This window comes from Vidua macroura, chromosome 1 (genome assembly GCF_024509145.1).
Source record: "Vidua macroura isolate BioBank_ID:100142 chromosome 1, ASM2450914v1, whole genome shotgun sequence".
Classification (NCBI taxonomy): domain Eukaryota; kingdom Metazoa; phylum Chordata; class Aves; order Passeriformes; family Viduidae; genus Vidua; species Vidua macroura.
In genome coordinates this window covers 98104813-98119237 of record NC_071571.1, presented here as the reverse complement: position 1 = coordinate 98119237, position 14425 = coordinate 98104813, and the positions used below count along the sequence as shown (strand labels likewise).

The following is a 14425-nucleotide window of genomic DNA, read 5'->3' as shown; positions in this document are numbered from 1 at the left end:
CAGAAAAAAACCCTACACTTCTAATCATAGATCACTATGATTGTTACAGTGACAAACTGCACATAAATTAAAGAATATAGATAAAAGAACTGCGTTGGAGGGAAAACGAATAAGACACAAATTTCACATATAATTTGCATACTTAGGCCAACCTGTAAATAAGGGAAGGATTAAATATAAAGGAAGTAAAAGAATCAAAAATGCAACAATATATCCTGCAATCACATTGGTAAATTTTAAATACCTGAATAATTAAAGCAGTAAGTTGAGTTACTGGTGCCTGGCATTCTTCAGTGTGGTCCAGAAGAAAGCTAATGGTTGGATTTTGATATATACTCTGTTTATCCTGGAGCTGTTTTCTTCCTTCCTCATTCAAAAGGATAGAGAGGAACTGTAAACTAGCCACATATAAAGCAGGATATGTGGTAGACAGATGAATACAATCAGAAATGGTATCTAAAAGGTTAAACAAAAAAAATTAAAGTTTTTATATTTCATTATGAATAAAGCTCAAGTATACTTTAGAACACAGAAAGACTTATCAAAGAAATCATGTGAACCCAGAAGCAGTTACACAATTCTACAAATTCTATGCATCTTCAAAATAATCTAAGAAAGAAAAGTTTGAATTTTATAATGGTTGAATTAATTAACTGGTCTGCATTCATTTGACTATAAAACAAAAAAGCTATCTCCATTTCACTCAAATCACTCACTTGTCCAGTAATTTTTTGAACTCTCCTCATTTTATCAACAGCTTACATCATAAAACCAACAGTATGCATTAGCTGCTTTATTTGCAATTGGATTTGGGTTCGGCAGATCTCTTAACATGCACAAGCTTGTCTTGACTGTGTTCATACTTCAGTATTGAAGCATGTCACAGAACCTTGCCTAACTATGCAAGTAACTAATGTAAGAATAATTAAAATACAAAAAACCAAACTCCTGTATAATAATCTTGGATTTCTGTATCTCTCATCTCCCCTCAAAACTTTGCTTTCCTTTGATGCAAGATATTTAAAAAGAAAGGAGAAAAAAATGAAGTGCTAATGGATCATTTAACAAATGCCACATTTGGTTAAGGTTTACAACTAAAATCATTCATCCATACATGTGAAGAAAACAAAGCAAGTCAGTCAAGCTCTGGACACATTGGTTTTCATTGTGGGTACCTCATTAGTACTTAATAGCATCTAAAGAACAATGACTCTCTTTTCTATTTGTTTATTAGTTGCTAGGAAAAAAAAACCATGCAGGAATAGTCATTACCAATTACTGCTGTACAGTGATTTGCAAGGGCTGCTGTCACAGATGGAAAAGATATCTGGCCACTTTTCCACAGTAATGTAGCTAGAAGACTGAAAGAGTCTACCCATGTTTCACGAAGTACAGATGTTAACTCAGTATCTGCAAAGATAACACAGAAAAGAAAATCAAACTGTTTACAAATGTGCACAAACCTGGAAAGCTGAGCTTGACCACTCCCTGTCCATTCACCTCAAGGTGGTACCTAAATGGAGACCTGCCTCTGTCTGGTTATAAAGGAAACAAAGTACTTCATTACCTAAGCCAGCTCTGGGATGTATGGTGAGAATCCTGAAGGTATTCCCTAAGAGAGGTTTCAGCAGTTCATCCTGGCTCACAAGCTCAGAGTCCACCAATAAACATGATTTTAGAAGCCTGGACACAGATGACAAGTACTGAAGTAGTAACAAGACCTGTTAAATATTTGTAGAAAGATATGAAATAAAGCCATATATTTACACCTTCCACATTATTTTAAGTTTACTCACATTATGTTAACTGATTCATAATGTTTTAATATATATAATTTAAATAATAGGACATGAATTTAAAATGTTTCTCTTAATTTTTACCGTAGAAGATGAAACAGAATCCCTAGTCTGGAAACACATGTGTGCAATCAATTTTCTAGTACCAAAGCAAAAGTTCCTTGTGAGAAGGTCATGACTCTTGCTACATTTACAGCAGCATACTCATTATAAAGTCACAAAGAAGAACACAAAAATGGTCATTAATACTGAAGAATACATGTATCTTCCTAAAATAGAAGCTGATATATATTTATTTATTCTCATAAGTTTTCTGCAGAAATGCATTTCTTAAATTAGAAGAGTAATTTACTTCTAAGTAAATCTGAAAGCAGAGCAGCAGAGGCTACAAAATGGCTTTGTCATGAAACAGCATGTTCTATACATTGTATATACAGAGTTAAACTTGATAAAAAGGTAGTTCTATCAGCAATAACCTATATGGGTTGCATACATCAAAATTACCTGAGCACTATGTAAGTGTCTACAGGATCAGAGGCAAAGCAAAGCAGCCAGTTTTGATACAGACAATAAATATCCAATGTGTCAGTAAATATGTCTGGCTCATACTTCAGTAATATACAAAAAAATTCTATTACATAATTTCTTCAATGGCTAAATTTAAGTTATACTTTTAAAAGACAATTCATTTTCAGTTTGGTCATTCCAATTATAGTCCTAATACAGAAATTAATTCTTCTATGTTGAATAAAATGGTTTATTTTCACTTAAGCTTTGTCAAAAGCACAAAGATTCACATGAATGTAGCCTAAAATAGTGTGTCTGGACTATGTTAATGAAGATAAATTATACTAATATAATTAAATTCATAACTTCAAAAAATTAGGAAGTAACAAATGCTTCTCTGACCTGAGCTTTTACATGTTCTATATGACATCGATGACCCAATGGAGCTTTCAGTTCCAAGATGCATCTTTCAACCAGATTAGCACTTACAAGACTAAAACAAAATATATTGGTTAGAAATATAGTTAAGTAATTAAACATTCTATTAACTTAAAATTCCATAGAAAAGAATAATATAAATAAACCAAGTAGAAATAAAGTAAGATGCACTTACTGCTAAACCACACTATTTTAAGGAAGTCTAGTGCAATGGCAACTATAGCAGCAGTATGTTGTTTCAAAATAGCTAGACTAATATAAATTCTAATAGCTGCTACTGCACTGGCAAAAATCAATTTTTTCTATTTGATTTCTTCTTTTCTTTCCTCTAGAAGAATAAACACCTCTGCAATAATATAAGCTGTATTCACACCATGGTTGTTGGAGTTTTATGTTTGTTCATCTATGTTTCATTTTTTCCATTAATTGCACTATGAAGAGCAACTACAAATGCTCTTGAAAACTTTTACCAAAAAATGAACTAATTTTTCATGCTACACTTCAGGACTTCCAAGCATTTTTTATAGACAAAAGAATTTGCTACAATGGAAATGGAAACACGGCATACAATCTGTAGAGTTCTTTGAAGTGGTTCCTCCTTTTAAGAGGAACTAAAATACTAGGATCCATCATCCAAATTTGGCAAGTTTTATTTATTCTCTTTTAGTGTGAAAATCCTTGGCTCATCTTCAAAATATTTGATACAATTCAAAGAAGAAAAACATAAAATGAGCTGAAATTATCTGCAATTCCAAATACCTGACAAAACCCTAAAACATCATGACAGGAACACAGTAGTCCTGTAAAAGACATACACCACAGATGGAATCACCAATATGACAACCTATTCTGTGAAAAAAAAGTAGTAATTCTGATTCATTTCTTCAATTGATTGTATTTTTTTATTAAAAAAATTTCAACACTTCAGGAGCAAGAAGTAATCAATATGTTTAACAGTTTTGGTAAGAAATATGGGTAGATCTCATTTGAAGATTTTTTAAACGTCTATTGCTACACCTTATTTGTAGTTCAACAGTTATGGATCTCATACCTGCTGAGACTTGTTAGCAAATCTGTTTGTTGAAGGGCAATTCCAGTATCTTTTGGCATGACGACCAGCAGATTTTGAAGAAGGCTGCAAACAGCTGACAAAAGGGCAGGTGTGACTACAGCACGCTGTTTAGACAGAGCAGCAGACATAGGAGAATCATGTTGACTTGGAGATTCTGTTATGGTTGTATCACTTTGACCTAGAGTGTGTTGAATAAAAAAAAAACCCCAAAACAACCAAAAGATTAAATTACAGCAGTTACATAAACCAAGTTTATTTGTATTTTTCATAAAAGATCCAAGTCCTCCCTATATTTAAACTGTACATTCAGGAATGAATGGAAAAAAAAAAAAAAAGATGAAATCACATAGAGGAAATAGTTCCCAAATAAAATGCTCCCTCTACCAGGCATTAAATAAAGATAACTAGCAAATTTGGAAAGACACAAATTGCCAGTCCTTTCTTTAAAAGAAAAGTATTTTTATTTGTACACAGCTCTCTCTACATACATGATTATAAATATTTTTTTTATATTACATAAGTTTTTATCTTTTTACATATAAAGAGCATTATACACACATCTTTGTGTATGTGTGTGCATACACATTCCTATGTATGTATATGACAGCTCTACCATGATTGATCTGTTGAAACATGACTAGGTGCCAGGAAGAGACCTAAGTCTTCAGTTACATTTCAAGTGGTACCATTTTCACTTGCTTCTATAAAAATTCATATTAAAGAAAGTATTAAATGTTTGTCTTCTAAAGCAACCACTAGAAAAATCAGCTGCTCCAGCAACATGCAAGCTGTACAATGCACAGCATGGACAAATACTGAAATATGGGTGGGTGAATACACTGTGTTTAGCATGAGGTACAAGACTCAAGTTTGACTTACCTTGTGCCATAAGCCGATCAACCACAGTTTCCGGAATAAAACTGGCTGAACTTGGAACTGTTGCCTGAAGCTCAGTAACACTCCCCAGTGATGGTGATGCAGACAGAATCTAGAACGTCATAAAAAGAGAAACTAGTTGATTCCAGCTTTTACAGACTAGTCTTTTATTCATATTCTGCTTGGGAAGGGGGAAAAACCCATCATAACCAACAAAATCAAATATGATATAAATATTATTGTTCAAAATCAATTTGATTAGATTTTGTCCACTATGTGTGTGTATATATGAGATAAGAAACCTAATAATTGAAACTATTAAAAGATGGGCTATATGAACAGACTAACACATTTCAGTCAAAAACTGATCAATGCCCATGTTACTGGAAATTCCTTCTCTTCATCCTTCTTTTTCATCCATATAATTGACTCAACCTACATTTGGATAAAGATAGAAAGACATTACTGAAGCATTTAAACTCAAATTTTTCATGGACTATTTGCTCTACTGAGAACATCAGCACTTGTCCCTTTGTACCAGAACACACTCAGATAAAAATATCACAAGTGCATTTGTCATCAGCCAAAGTTCATGTCCCTGAGTCTTTTGAACTCTGAGTACTTCTCTTAACCTTAATCCTATGATGCTTAAATGTATTCATTTCATAGTGAAGATATGAGATGTTTAAATGGCAGTAGATTACTGACATAATACTATGCTCCTCCTACCAATTTTGCATTATTTACATTATGAATTTTGTTGTTTTCTAATGTTCCTAATGCCCTTGCTACTGTGTTTAAAATCACAAGCCTGAGATCAGAAGACCCAGAATCCATCTAAATGATGTGCTTTAGCGACACAACAAGACCTGTAACTTGTTTCAGAGCACAGGACAAGTATCTATCATGTCAAGTCACTCTTTCACTTCTGGTTTTTATTTTCTATATGGAAAAGTCACATCAGACAATTTTCTTCAAGAGTGTCACTATACAAAGCAGAGAATATAGAATGTTGGAGAATCCAACAAAATCCCAACAGACTTAAAACTTGAAGAAGGGTGTTGTTAGAATTTTCCTCACAGTGAGCTTTCTAAGGAAGACTGAAATATCTCAAAGGTTTCCAACATTTGGAATATATTTTTACCCAAGGAAATGTTAAAAGTGACTTAACAGACAAAAAGGGTGCAGGGAAGGAAATCACAGATCACTCTGTTCCTAGCTATTGTATCCTTGCAACCGCCACGTTGTAACTTCCTTTTCTCTTGCATTATCCTCTGGTCTCCCACTATTGTTTATCCTATAATCATGAGTCTTTCTTCTTAAGCCTGCTCAGTTGATCCTCAAGAAAAGTCAGAGGATTATTGTAACACATAAAACAAGCTAAGTAAGATCTGGGGGTGTGTCCAAAACACACACATAGAGCTCATAGGGTGAGCACACAGAATGTCCAAAATATGAAGCACACAGATAGAGCATATAGAGCACATAGAGTGTTGCATCCTGGGTTTTAGGTTCAGATCTGGGGTTCTGGTCTTTGTTAGCTTACCGGTTCCATGTATCCTCATGTATCCCCCGTGTTCCCCCCCTCCATCCCCCCCCCAAGAAGTTAGCCCCAGGCTGCCTGCCATTGGGTTTTCCCCACTGGCTTTCGTGGCACACGTCACCGCCACGGCGTCTGTGCTCATTGGGTGGAGGGTTCCTGTCCTCCCCTGTCCCACCGTGGCACCCCAGCCTTGGGGCCAGATCTGTTCACACGGGGTTGGGAGCAGCCGTGGCTTCTCCATTGCGGCTCCTGTGACCAATAAAGCATCCAGCCGCCATGCGGACAGATTTGGACAATTCCTGCCTCTTCGTTTCCTTCCCTCGTGCCAACGGCAACACGCGGCCAGCCCACCCTGGGGTGCAGCCGCAGAAGTGCCCGGAAGCAGTGGCAGCACCGACCCTGACGAGAAGCCGAGGCACCAAGCCGTGCTCTCAGGAGCCAACCGGGGCAGGAAAAGTAACGCGCAGCCACTAGTGGCGCCCAACGCAAGGCGCCACTTTGCGGTGTTCTGCTGTCTCCCGGGCTCCGGAGCAGCCTCTGTGCCCGGCGGGGAACCGCAGCTCCTCTGATCCCGGTCCGCCGCTGTTTCCGGGCTCCGTGTGCTCCAGGAAGGTGGGTCAGCCGCTTCTACTGTCGCGCGCGAGGGACCTCGATAGAGAGGGTGAAGGAAAGACCATATTCCCCAACACAGAAGCTGGCAACACACCAATAAAATGCTCGCAGCTCCTGCCGCGGGGAATTTGGTCCTTCCTTCACCCCCCTGTATCGAGGTCCCTTGCGCGCGGCAGTAGAAGCGGCCGACCCACCTTCCTGGAGCGCCCGGCGCCCGGAAGCAGCGGTGGGACCAGGATCGGAGGAGCCGCGGTGCCCCACCGAGCGCTGCGGCTGCTCCAGAGCCAGGGAGACAGCAGAACGCTGCAATAGAGTGTCCAAAACACATAGAGCTTGGACCACAGAAACACTAGGACAACACTTGGCTAAATTATTTTCTTATTATCTAAATGTAGTACCAAGCTGTACTGAGTGATTTAAATTCAAATACTATTTTGATTGCACAACTAAAAAGCATATTTACCAATTTAAAAAAGTTACTTGAAGTTCTGTGCTTGCTAATTTAAGTAATTATTCAAATCCATTATTTATATTAAGCTAACCTATCATGACACATGGCAAATTCTGCATTTATTCAGCACTATACGTCAATTCCAAGCATTCTAATAGGTGAGAAAAATCATAACACTTTTTCTTTAAATAGAACAAACCCAAAATGTGATTTCTAACACTCCATATGGTTCTTCTGAAACAAGTAAATCCCTAAGAGGACTTTAACTATATCAAGAGTCATCTTACAGATATTATTACGAATTATACAACCTTTCACTATTAGTAAAAAGTATCAGCTACCTCATACAACTGCTCTCCCTCTATCTTCTACAACTCTCTCAATATATTAGGCAAGGAAATAAATTGTCCTGTTACATTAAAAATTTTTTTTAAAAATCAGCAAAAACTTTATCTGGTTAGAAAAATATAATCTTCCAGCACTGATGGAACATTTATTGATAATTGCATCACAGTGAGAAACAGGTTAAACCCCAAAACTTTCTGCTGTCATAACAGAAAACATACAGTAACACAATGAAGTTGTTTCTACACTGTTCTGCCTTCTAGGGAAAAAAAAAAAAAAAAAAAAAAGATATTACCACTTCTATAAATCACCTTTGGTAAGGATGAACGGGAAGTTTGGCACACAGTATTTAGTAAAGGATATTTACTACTGCCACCATATTGTTCCTGGGAGCAAGGAAGCATTGTGTTGCTTAACAGTGAAACTTTGGAAGGGGGTGTAATAGGGGAAAAGGTTCTCTGTGTGGAGAGGGAGATGACAACTGCAGATTAGAACTAATTCAAAAGAATACAAAAATTATCAGAGTGGAAACACAGGAGAAATGTGAGGGTTTTGCCATTTATCTACTAGATAGAAATAAAAGGTCTTTTCTTAACCTCTAGTACAAAAATCCCTCTAGCATTGCTTTAATAGGCTTGCAGTGATTAATTCTATTCAGTTCCCTTTCCAAAGGTTTAAATCACTTAACTGTAGAGCACTCTGGTAACCACAGTTCCAGAAAATAAAGCACACATTTTTATAGAAAATAGCAAGATGATTTCATAGGAAAGAATGGCCATGACTTAAAGTTGTTTGGAGATGCCTGTAGATCTTTAGCCCACATCATTTTTAGATCAAGTTTTTAAATAACTGCTCATTTTGCTAAGATTTCCTGGACACAGAACAGCCCTAGCATATTTATGCAGTGTAAAGCAAGTCAGTATCTCCATGCAGATTGGTGATCTCTTATAATATCTATGAAACACAAACCAAACACGTTGGTTAAAACAAGACTAAGGATTTGTCTTCTCTAATGATAACCTGAGTTAATGTTTAAACTATTTATTCTATAAAAGACCAAGATTATTAATCATCTCAGATTAATAATCTCAGGCTTTTTTGCAGTATCCATATTCCAGTTCACAGAATAATAAAGACAAATTTCACAAAAATCTGTAATTCACTGGGATCTTAAAGACACAAAATACAGTGCCTATGAATTAACACAGTACAGACAATCCAGTCCTGATGTCTTCTTCTATCACACTGAATCATTGATTTCATCCCCACACAACTATTCTTTATAAAATGAACAAATTTTACTTATGGTCTCTGCAAAATTTCTGACTCTCTTTTGCATTTTTTCAATTTTCTTTCTGCAAATTTGGGGAAAATAACTGGGGATGGAGGGAAAAAGATAAAACTGAAAAGTAATTGAGTTGCAACTTTCAGTTACGGTCATATGGCTCTATGTGAAATCAGCTCATGATAGCAGATAGCTCAAATAAAGTACTGGTTACATGAAAATCTGGAAGCACAGATTAGGAAAAGGAATCAATATGGACATATCTAGACCAATTTTTTTATGTTATTAAAATATGAGAGAAAAGTTTTCAATAGAAACAATTCTACTTGGTTTGATTGCTCGTTCTCAAGTATTTGTGGGTGTTTTCATCAAATTTGTGCCACGCATCTAAAACACAGTTGTCCCTTCAGTGAGACCTGAAGATTCCTTTTCATCTGTGATGGGTAAAGCACGCCATCTGGTGGGCTTGGAATAAAAGTATTTTCCTGGCACCATCAACATCCAACATTTAGCAATAAACTTCTACAAACTTTTTGTAATGCCTTGATAAATATATTTCTTTATTCATATATCAAAACAGAAATTGGGCCAAACTGTGACCCAAAAATTTGAAGTTATGTAGGAATAAATTACAAATGCCTGAGATTTCAGGACAAGTTTGAATTTTCTGAAGTATTTCCTAACTTCACTAGATACACACTTCAGGTAACTGCCCTCTGAAATACAGTTTGCAATCAACCTCCATCAAAGTTATGCTCATCCACCTTTTTTCTCCTAATTAATAGTGGCATTGGAACATCCGACCTCTACATCTTGGAGCTTGGAAATTTTCAATATGACATGCCAGCACTGGCATTTTTTTAAAGGTAAGAAACTTAGTTAAAAGAAAAAAAAAAGTTTACAGCTGCTAAAAATGTCCATGAAGGATAAATGGAAATTAAACTAACTTCCAGAAATGACAAAGTCTTAGTGTGACATCATCATATGTGTCAAGAAAAGAAGGAAAACAAAACAAAACAGAAACTTCTATAAAATTCACATGGTTAGCTGTAAGAGCCTAATCTTAGCAAGTATGAAGTCTACAATATGTGGAAGATTGATATAAATTAGTGTAGCTTAGCATTACTCTGTACTTTCCACTGTTAATAATTTCTTGTGTGTCTGTTGAATGGAATAGTAGAGCTAAGTGTTTGTGTTAAACTATGATGCCACTTTACATATATATGATACATTAATTTGATCTAATAGATTCCAGTAGATCTACTGGAATCCAGTAATAGTTTACTAGATTCTAGTAGATTATTTTTTCCTTTTTTCTTTTTTGTTAACTACTGAAGCTGAAGAAATTTAATATTATGAACTTGTCTAACTATTCATAAAAACTCAAGCACAATTTTAAGTAGATTAGACACCAAGCTCTGATAAGAATTGCTGCAGTTTAATTTTGTCTTCAAGTAATGTGAAAAAAAACAAGATGAAACTTGATCAACTTCTAAGTAAGTGGCATTCAATTTATTCAGTAAAAAGTGATCTGGGAACAACTGCTTTTAAAAATATGAGATCCTCATGTAAATGTTTTTTAAGGAGCAAGGAGCAATCATGATTGCATGTACTTCCTGGCTTGCATGCACTTTAATTTATTTTAGTTTTCATCTTCAAATTTGAATATTTGTGTATAACATAACCCTAAGCCGGGGGGGGGGGGGGGGCTGTTGTTCCTCATTAATGAAAATGAAATTAATTAATAAAATTTCTGAAAATGAGAAATCAGTTTACAACAAAAGTGCACTTTTTCCTCAATTATTAAAAACATGGAAGATAACATTATCAGTACTAAACAGCAATAAATTTATAACAGAGAATGAAAATAACATGGAAAATATACTTATGTAATACTTTTGAGACAAAATTTCAATGCTGGTTTTTCTATTTTTATTTTTACCATGTTCCACAGCAAAATTGAGCATAGAAATTTTTGTCAAGAAAAAAAAATAGGATCTTGTGATTTATCAGCCTTTGTCATATGCACACATGCATCTGTTTAAAAGAAAAGAAACTTCTAAACAATGATATTGTAGCTTCAGTAATAGATTAGATGGTCATTCATAAATGAAAAGTTTTTAAATATGAAACTAAAAAATAAATTTCAGTGCAACATGTCAGAGTTTTCTTGGATCTATACCGCAGTCTTTGAAAAATACACGATTTTTATCAGGTAACTAATGAATGTTACAAAAGCTTCCTCCACAGCCTGAACTGATACTGCAAAATCTATTCTGGAACTGAAAGAATGTCTTCAATTTCTCCTCTGCATTTGCCATCTTGAAAGATGGCACATTTGTACAGCTTTTCATTGCTGTAGTCACAAACAAGTTTTTCAAGCAGCCACCTGCTTTCTGTTTTCCATGTCTGTTTTGGACCCTGCAAGCACTTGTGCCACTTTTAAATTCTACAAAAGCATTTTCAGAATCCAGAGTTTATTATGGCACAGAATACCCAATGTATTTATGTGGCTTTGATTGATCCAGTTCTGTAGCTGTGTTGTGTAAACACAGGTTCACTCTGAACAGACAATTTGGATAAAAGCAGCAGAAGTGACAACCAGAAATGGAGACAATTGCATTTTGTCAATAAAGCCAATTACAGAGTAATCTCTAGAGAATATGCCTTGCTGTGGGAAGTTATAGAATTCAGTACTGCCTTATGCATTTAGCTAGTCAAGGCAAGGTACCTTATTTATTTTTGCTCAGGTTAAGAATCACAAAAGGGCTTTTTCAGCATATTAAAGCTACATTGGAGTAAATTTCAACTTAATTTCACAGCTAATTTGATTGATTTCAGGTTTTGTGTTTTGCTGGAGTTTTTTTTTAACAATTTTAAGAGTGCTAATTGTCTTGAAAGCAGTTCTCAAACAACTTTATATTTAAAATGAATAATTACTCTGCAAGTTACCATAGTTTCAGATGTTGAGTGAGAATGTGAAGATTTTCTCTGACTAGGTGGAGCCTTCCAAAGATTGAGAGAATCATCAAAATCTGTAGGGCAAAAAAATAAGAATCAAAATTTTTAAAGGACTGTTTCAGTGAAAAAATAACCAACCACATCTATCTTTCTGAAGATCTCAGAACACAAGTTTTCACACATTGTATCTATGAAATCTTACACATCAAATTCCCTGAATAAACAGAAATAAAAAATTTTCAGTGCAACATAAAGTAGTCTAGAAAAAACTGCACTCAAACTGCAGTTGCATAGCCTTCAGTAATTTCAAATACTTCAGATTTCATTTTAGTTAAAATGCAGGAGTACAAAAGTATTGAAGTACTACAATAGGGTCCCAAAGAACACACATAAAAAACTGATGTCCTTGTCTTCAAAAAACTTCAAATTCCCATTTTTAGAGAAATAGTTTCAAGAGGATCCATATTCATAAATACAACAAAGGCAGAATTACTTTGTAAATCTGTTTCAGAATAAAAAGTGCCAAAAATGTTATAGCACAAATCTGCCAGTAATACTTTTGAAGCTGTCATGTATTTAGAAAAGAAAATAAAAAAGAATAAAGTTAGACTACACAGTTTGTGAGTGCAAACCCCACAAAAGTAGATGTCCTATATGTATCCTCAGTAATTACTAAACTGAACTATCTTATTTTTAACATTACATTGCAGATGAGTCTTATACATTCCTGAAAAATGTGAGAAAACTACAATAGGGAAAAACCCAACAAGGTTTAGGTCCTGTTCTCCCCTTTCTAAAGAAATAAAAAACTTGTTTCTTATTTCTGAAATACTGTATTTTCTGGCTTTGTAAAGACTGAATAAAATGTATCTCAATTGCTCACTGAAAAGTTTTACCATTCTACATTCTGAGTTAATTCTTAGATACGATATTGCAGGAGCTAACAGAACTACCAAAAGGCACATATTACAGGACCATGGGAGCAGTAAAATGTGTTGGATTGAAAATTTACACTTATAGATAAAAAAAAGCAGACACTGAAGAAATTGAGGATTTTTTTGTCTGGAATTTTGTGTACTGGTGAGGTATTTCTCTCAGTTAGTTAAATAAGAATGCTTCTTTTTCTTGGGTCTGCCATAAAGTCATAACTTAGCTGGGGAAGTAACATTCCTCTTCTGTTCATGCCACTGGAACAGGTTTATCAAATGCAGAATCCAGCAGGATGCTTGGCCTGGAATGTGCAAAACAACTCAAACAATACTGTATTTTGCAAAGCTGTAAGTAGTGAACTGAGAGGGAGTGTCATGCTGCTTTCAGTGTTGAATTATACTAAACCAGCCTGACTCATCAATTCCAAAAGTTTAAACATCCTGATAGAGAGTTGAAGGATACTTTATCATGTCTGCCACTTCTTACCTAAAAATCCTAAGGCCCAGTTGGCCTGAGACATATGACTGACAGTCAATCACTTTAAACTCTGGAAGTCCAGTCCCACTTACAAACAGCAGGTTTTTCTAAAATACCCCTTGGAGTGTGTGTGGAGATTCCTCCCTGGGGTAGGGATGCTGCTTATGGTCACTCCAGGCTGAGCGAAAGATTTGCCATGGTCATTGGTATGGGTGAGTAACATCAATCTCTATTTAATAATTGCTTCTTTTTTGCCAGCTTCAATATAGTTGCTTTAATATAATTCCTTTGATATAGTACACTAAACTACACTAGCTGTTTTAGCTTCTATACTGTGTAGCAAATAATTCTGATTATGATCTTTTTGTCTAGTCATTTATTACAGTAAGCAATTAATTTTTATATAAATATATCTGGTTTGCCATCCTTAATCTCACAAGATAAAGTAAGACAAAGATTCAAACACATCTCTACAATTCCTTAGATTTAAACCACTGAAAAAGTCTGGGTCTAGGATTGAATCCAGCCACAGCCAGGCTCCTCTCTGAGGAGGCATTTAGAGAGCAAGGGGGTCCTTCCTGCACCTTGTGACTCAGTGGGAGGGCTTCTCTAAACAACTTTGTCTGCAGTTCTTACTCCACTCATGACAGACTTAAAAAGAACTATTTAAATAAGAGCCTTAAAAGATGGAAATATGGAAATTTACACCCACAAAAAAGGTAAGAAAAGAAAAAAAAGTTCATTTTCTGCCCCATGAAAGCTTTTAGTAATTGATCTCTGAAAAATCCCCTAGCTTTCCAAATTTACAATCATCAGTATTACTTGGACAAGGAAGTGTGTTCCCACAATGCATCATAGAGAGCCTTAGAAATACTGCTCAATAAATTATTAGTAAATATAAAAGTTAGATGCAATATTCCAAGGAAATACAGGTTAAAAATAAACAAATAAATCCAATCTGAGTATTACATTTCATCAGTCTAGGAATCAAATGATATCTGAATGTCTTAGAATGCAGCTTAATTCAGATTATTAGAGTCCATTCCTACTCATGTAACCTTGAAGTTGAACACATCAAGAAACAGGAATCTTTAATAAAGTTAATGTAATTCTTTCACCCAAAATTTTCCTT

The 14425-nt window shown here is 35.3% G+C and overlaps 1 protein-coding gene across 1 annotated transcript in view; it reads right to left on the bottom strand.

Annotated features, from left to right (window-relative positions):
• RTTN (rotatin) overlaps nt 1–14425 on the bottom strand; it is an 81571-nt gene that overhangs the window by 20005 nt on the left and 47141 nt on the right. The window contains exons 34-40 of the mRNA XM_053993788.1: nt 11878–11960; nt 4693–4801; nt 3793–3991; nt 2706–2796; nt 1568–1721; nt 1273–1410; nt 245–456 (exon numbers count right to left, since the gene is read on the bottom strand). Of these exons, the coding sequence (XP_053849763.1) occupies nt 245–456; nt 1273–1410; nt 1568–1721; nt 2706–2796; nt 3793–3991; nt 4693–4801; nt 11878–11960 (986 nt within the window). The remainder of the gene's footprint in view (nt 1–244; nt 457–1272; nt 1411–1567; nt 1722–2705; nt 2797–3792; nt 3992–4692; nt 4802–11877; nt 11961–14425) is intronic.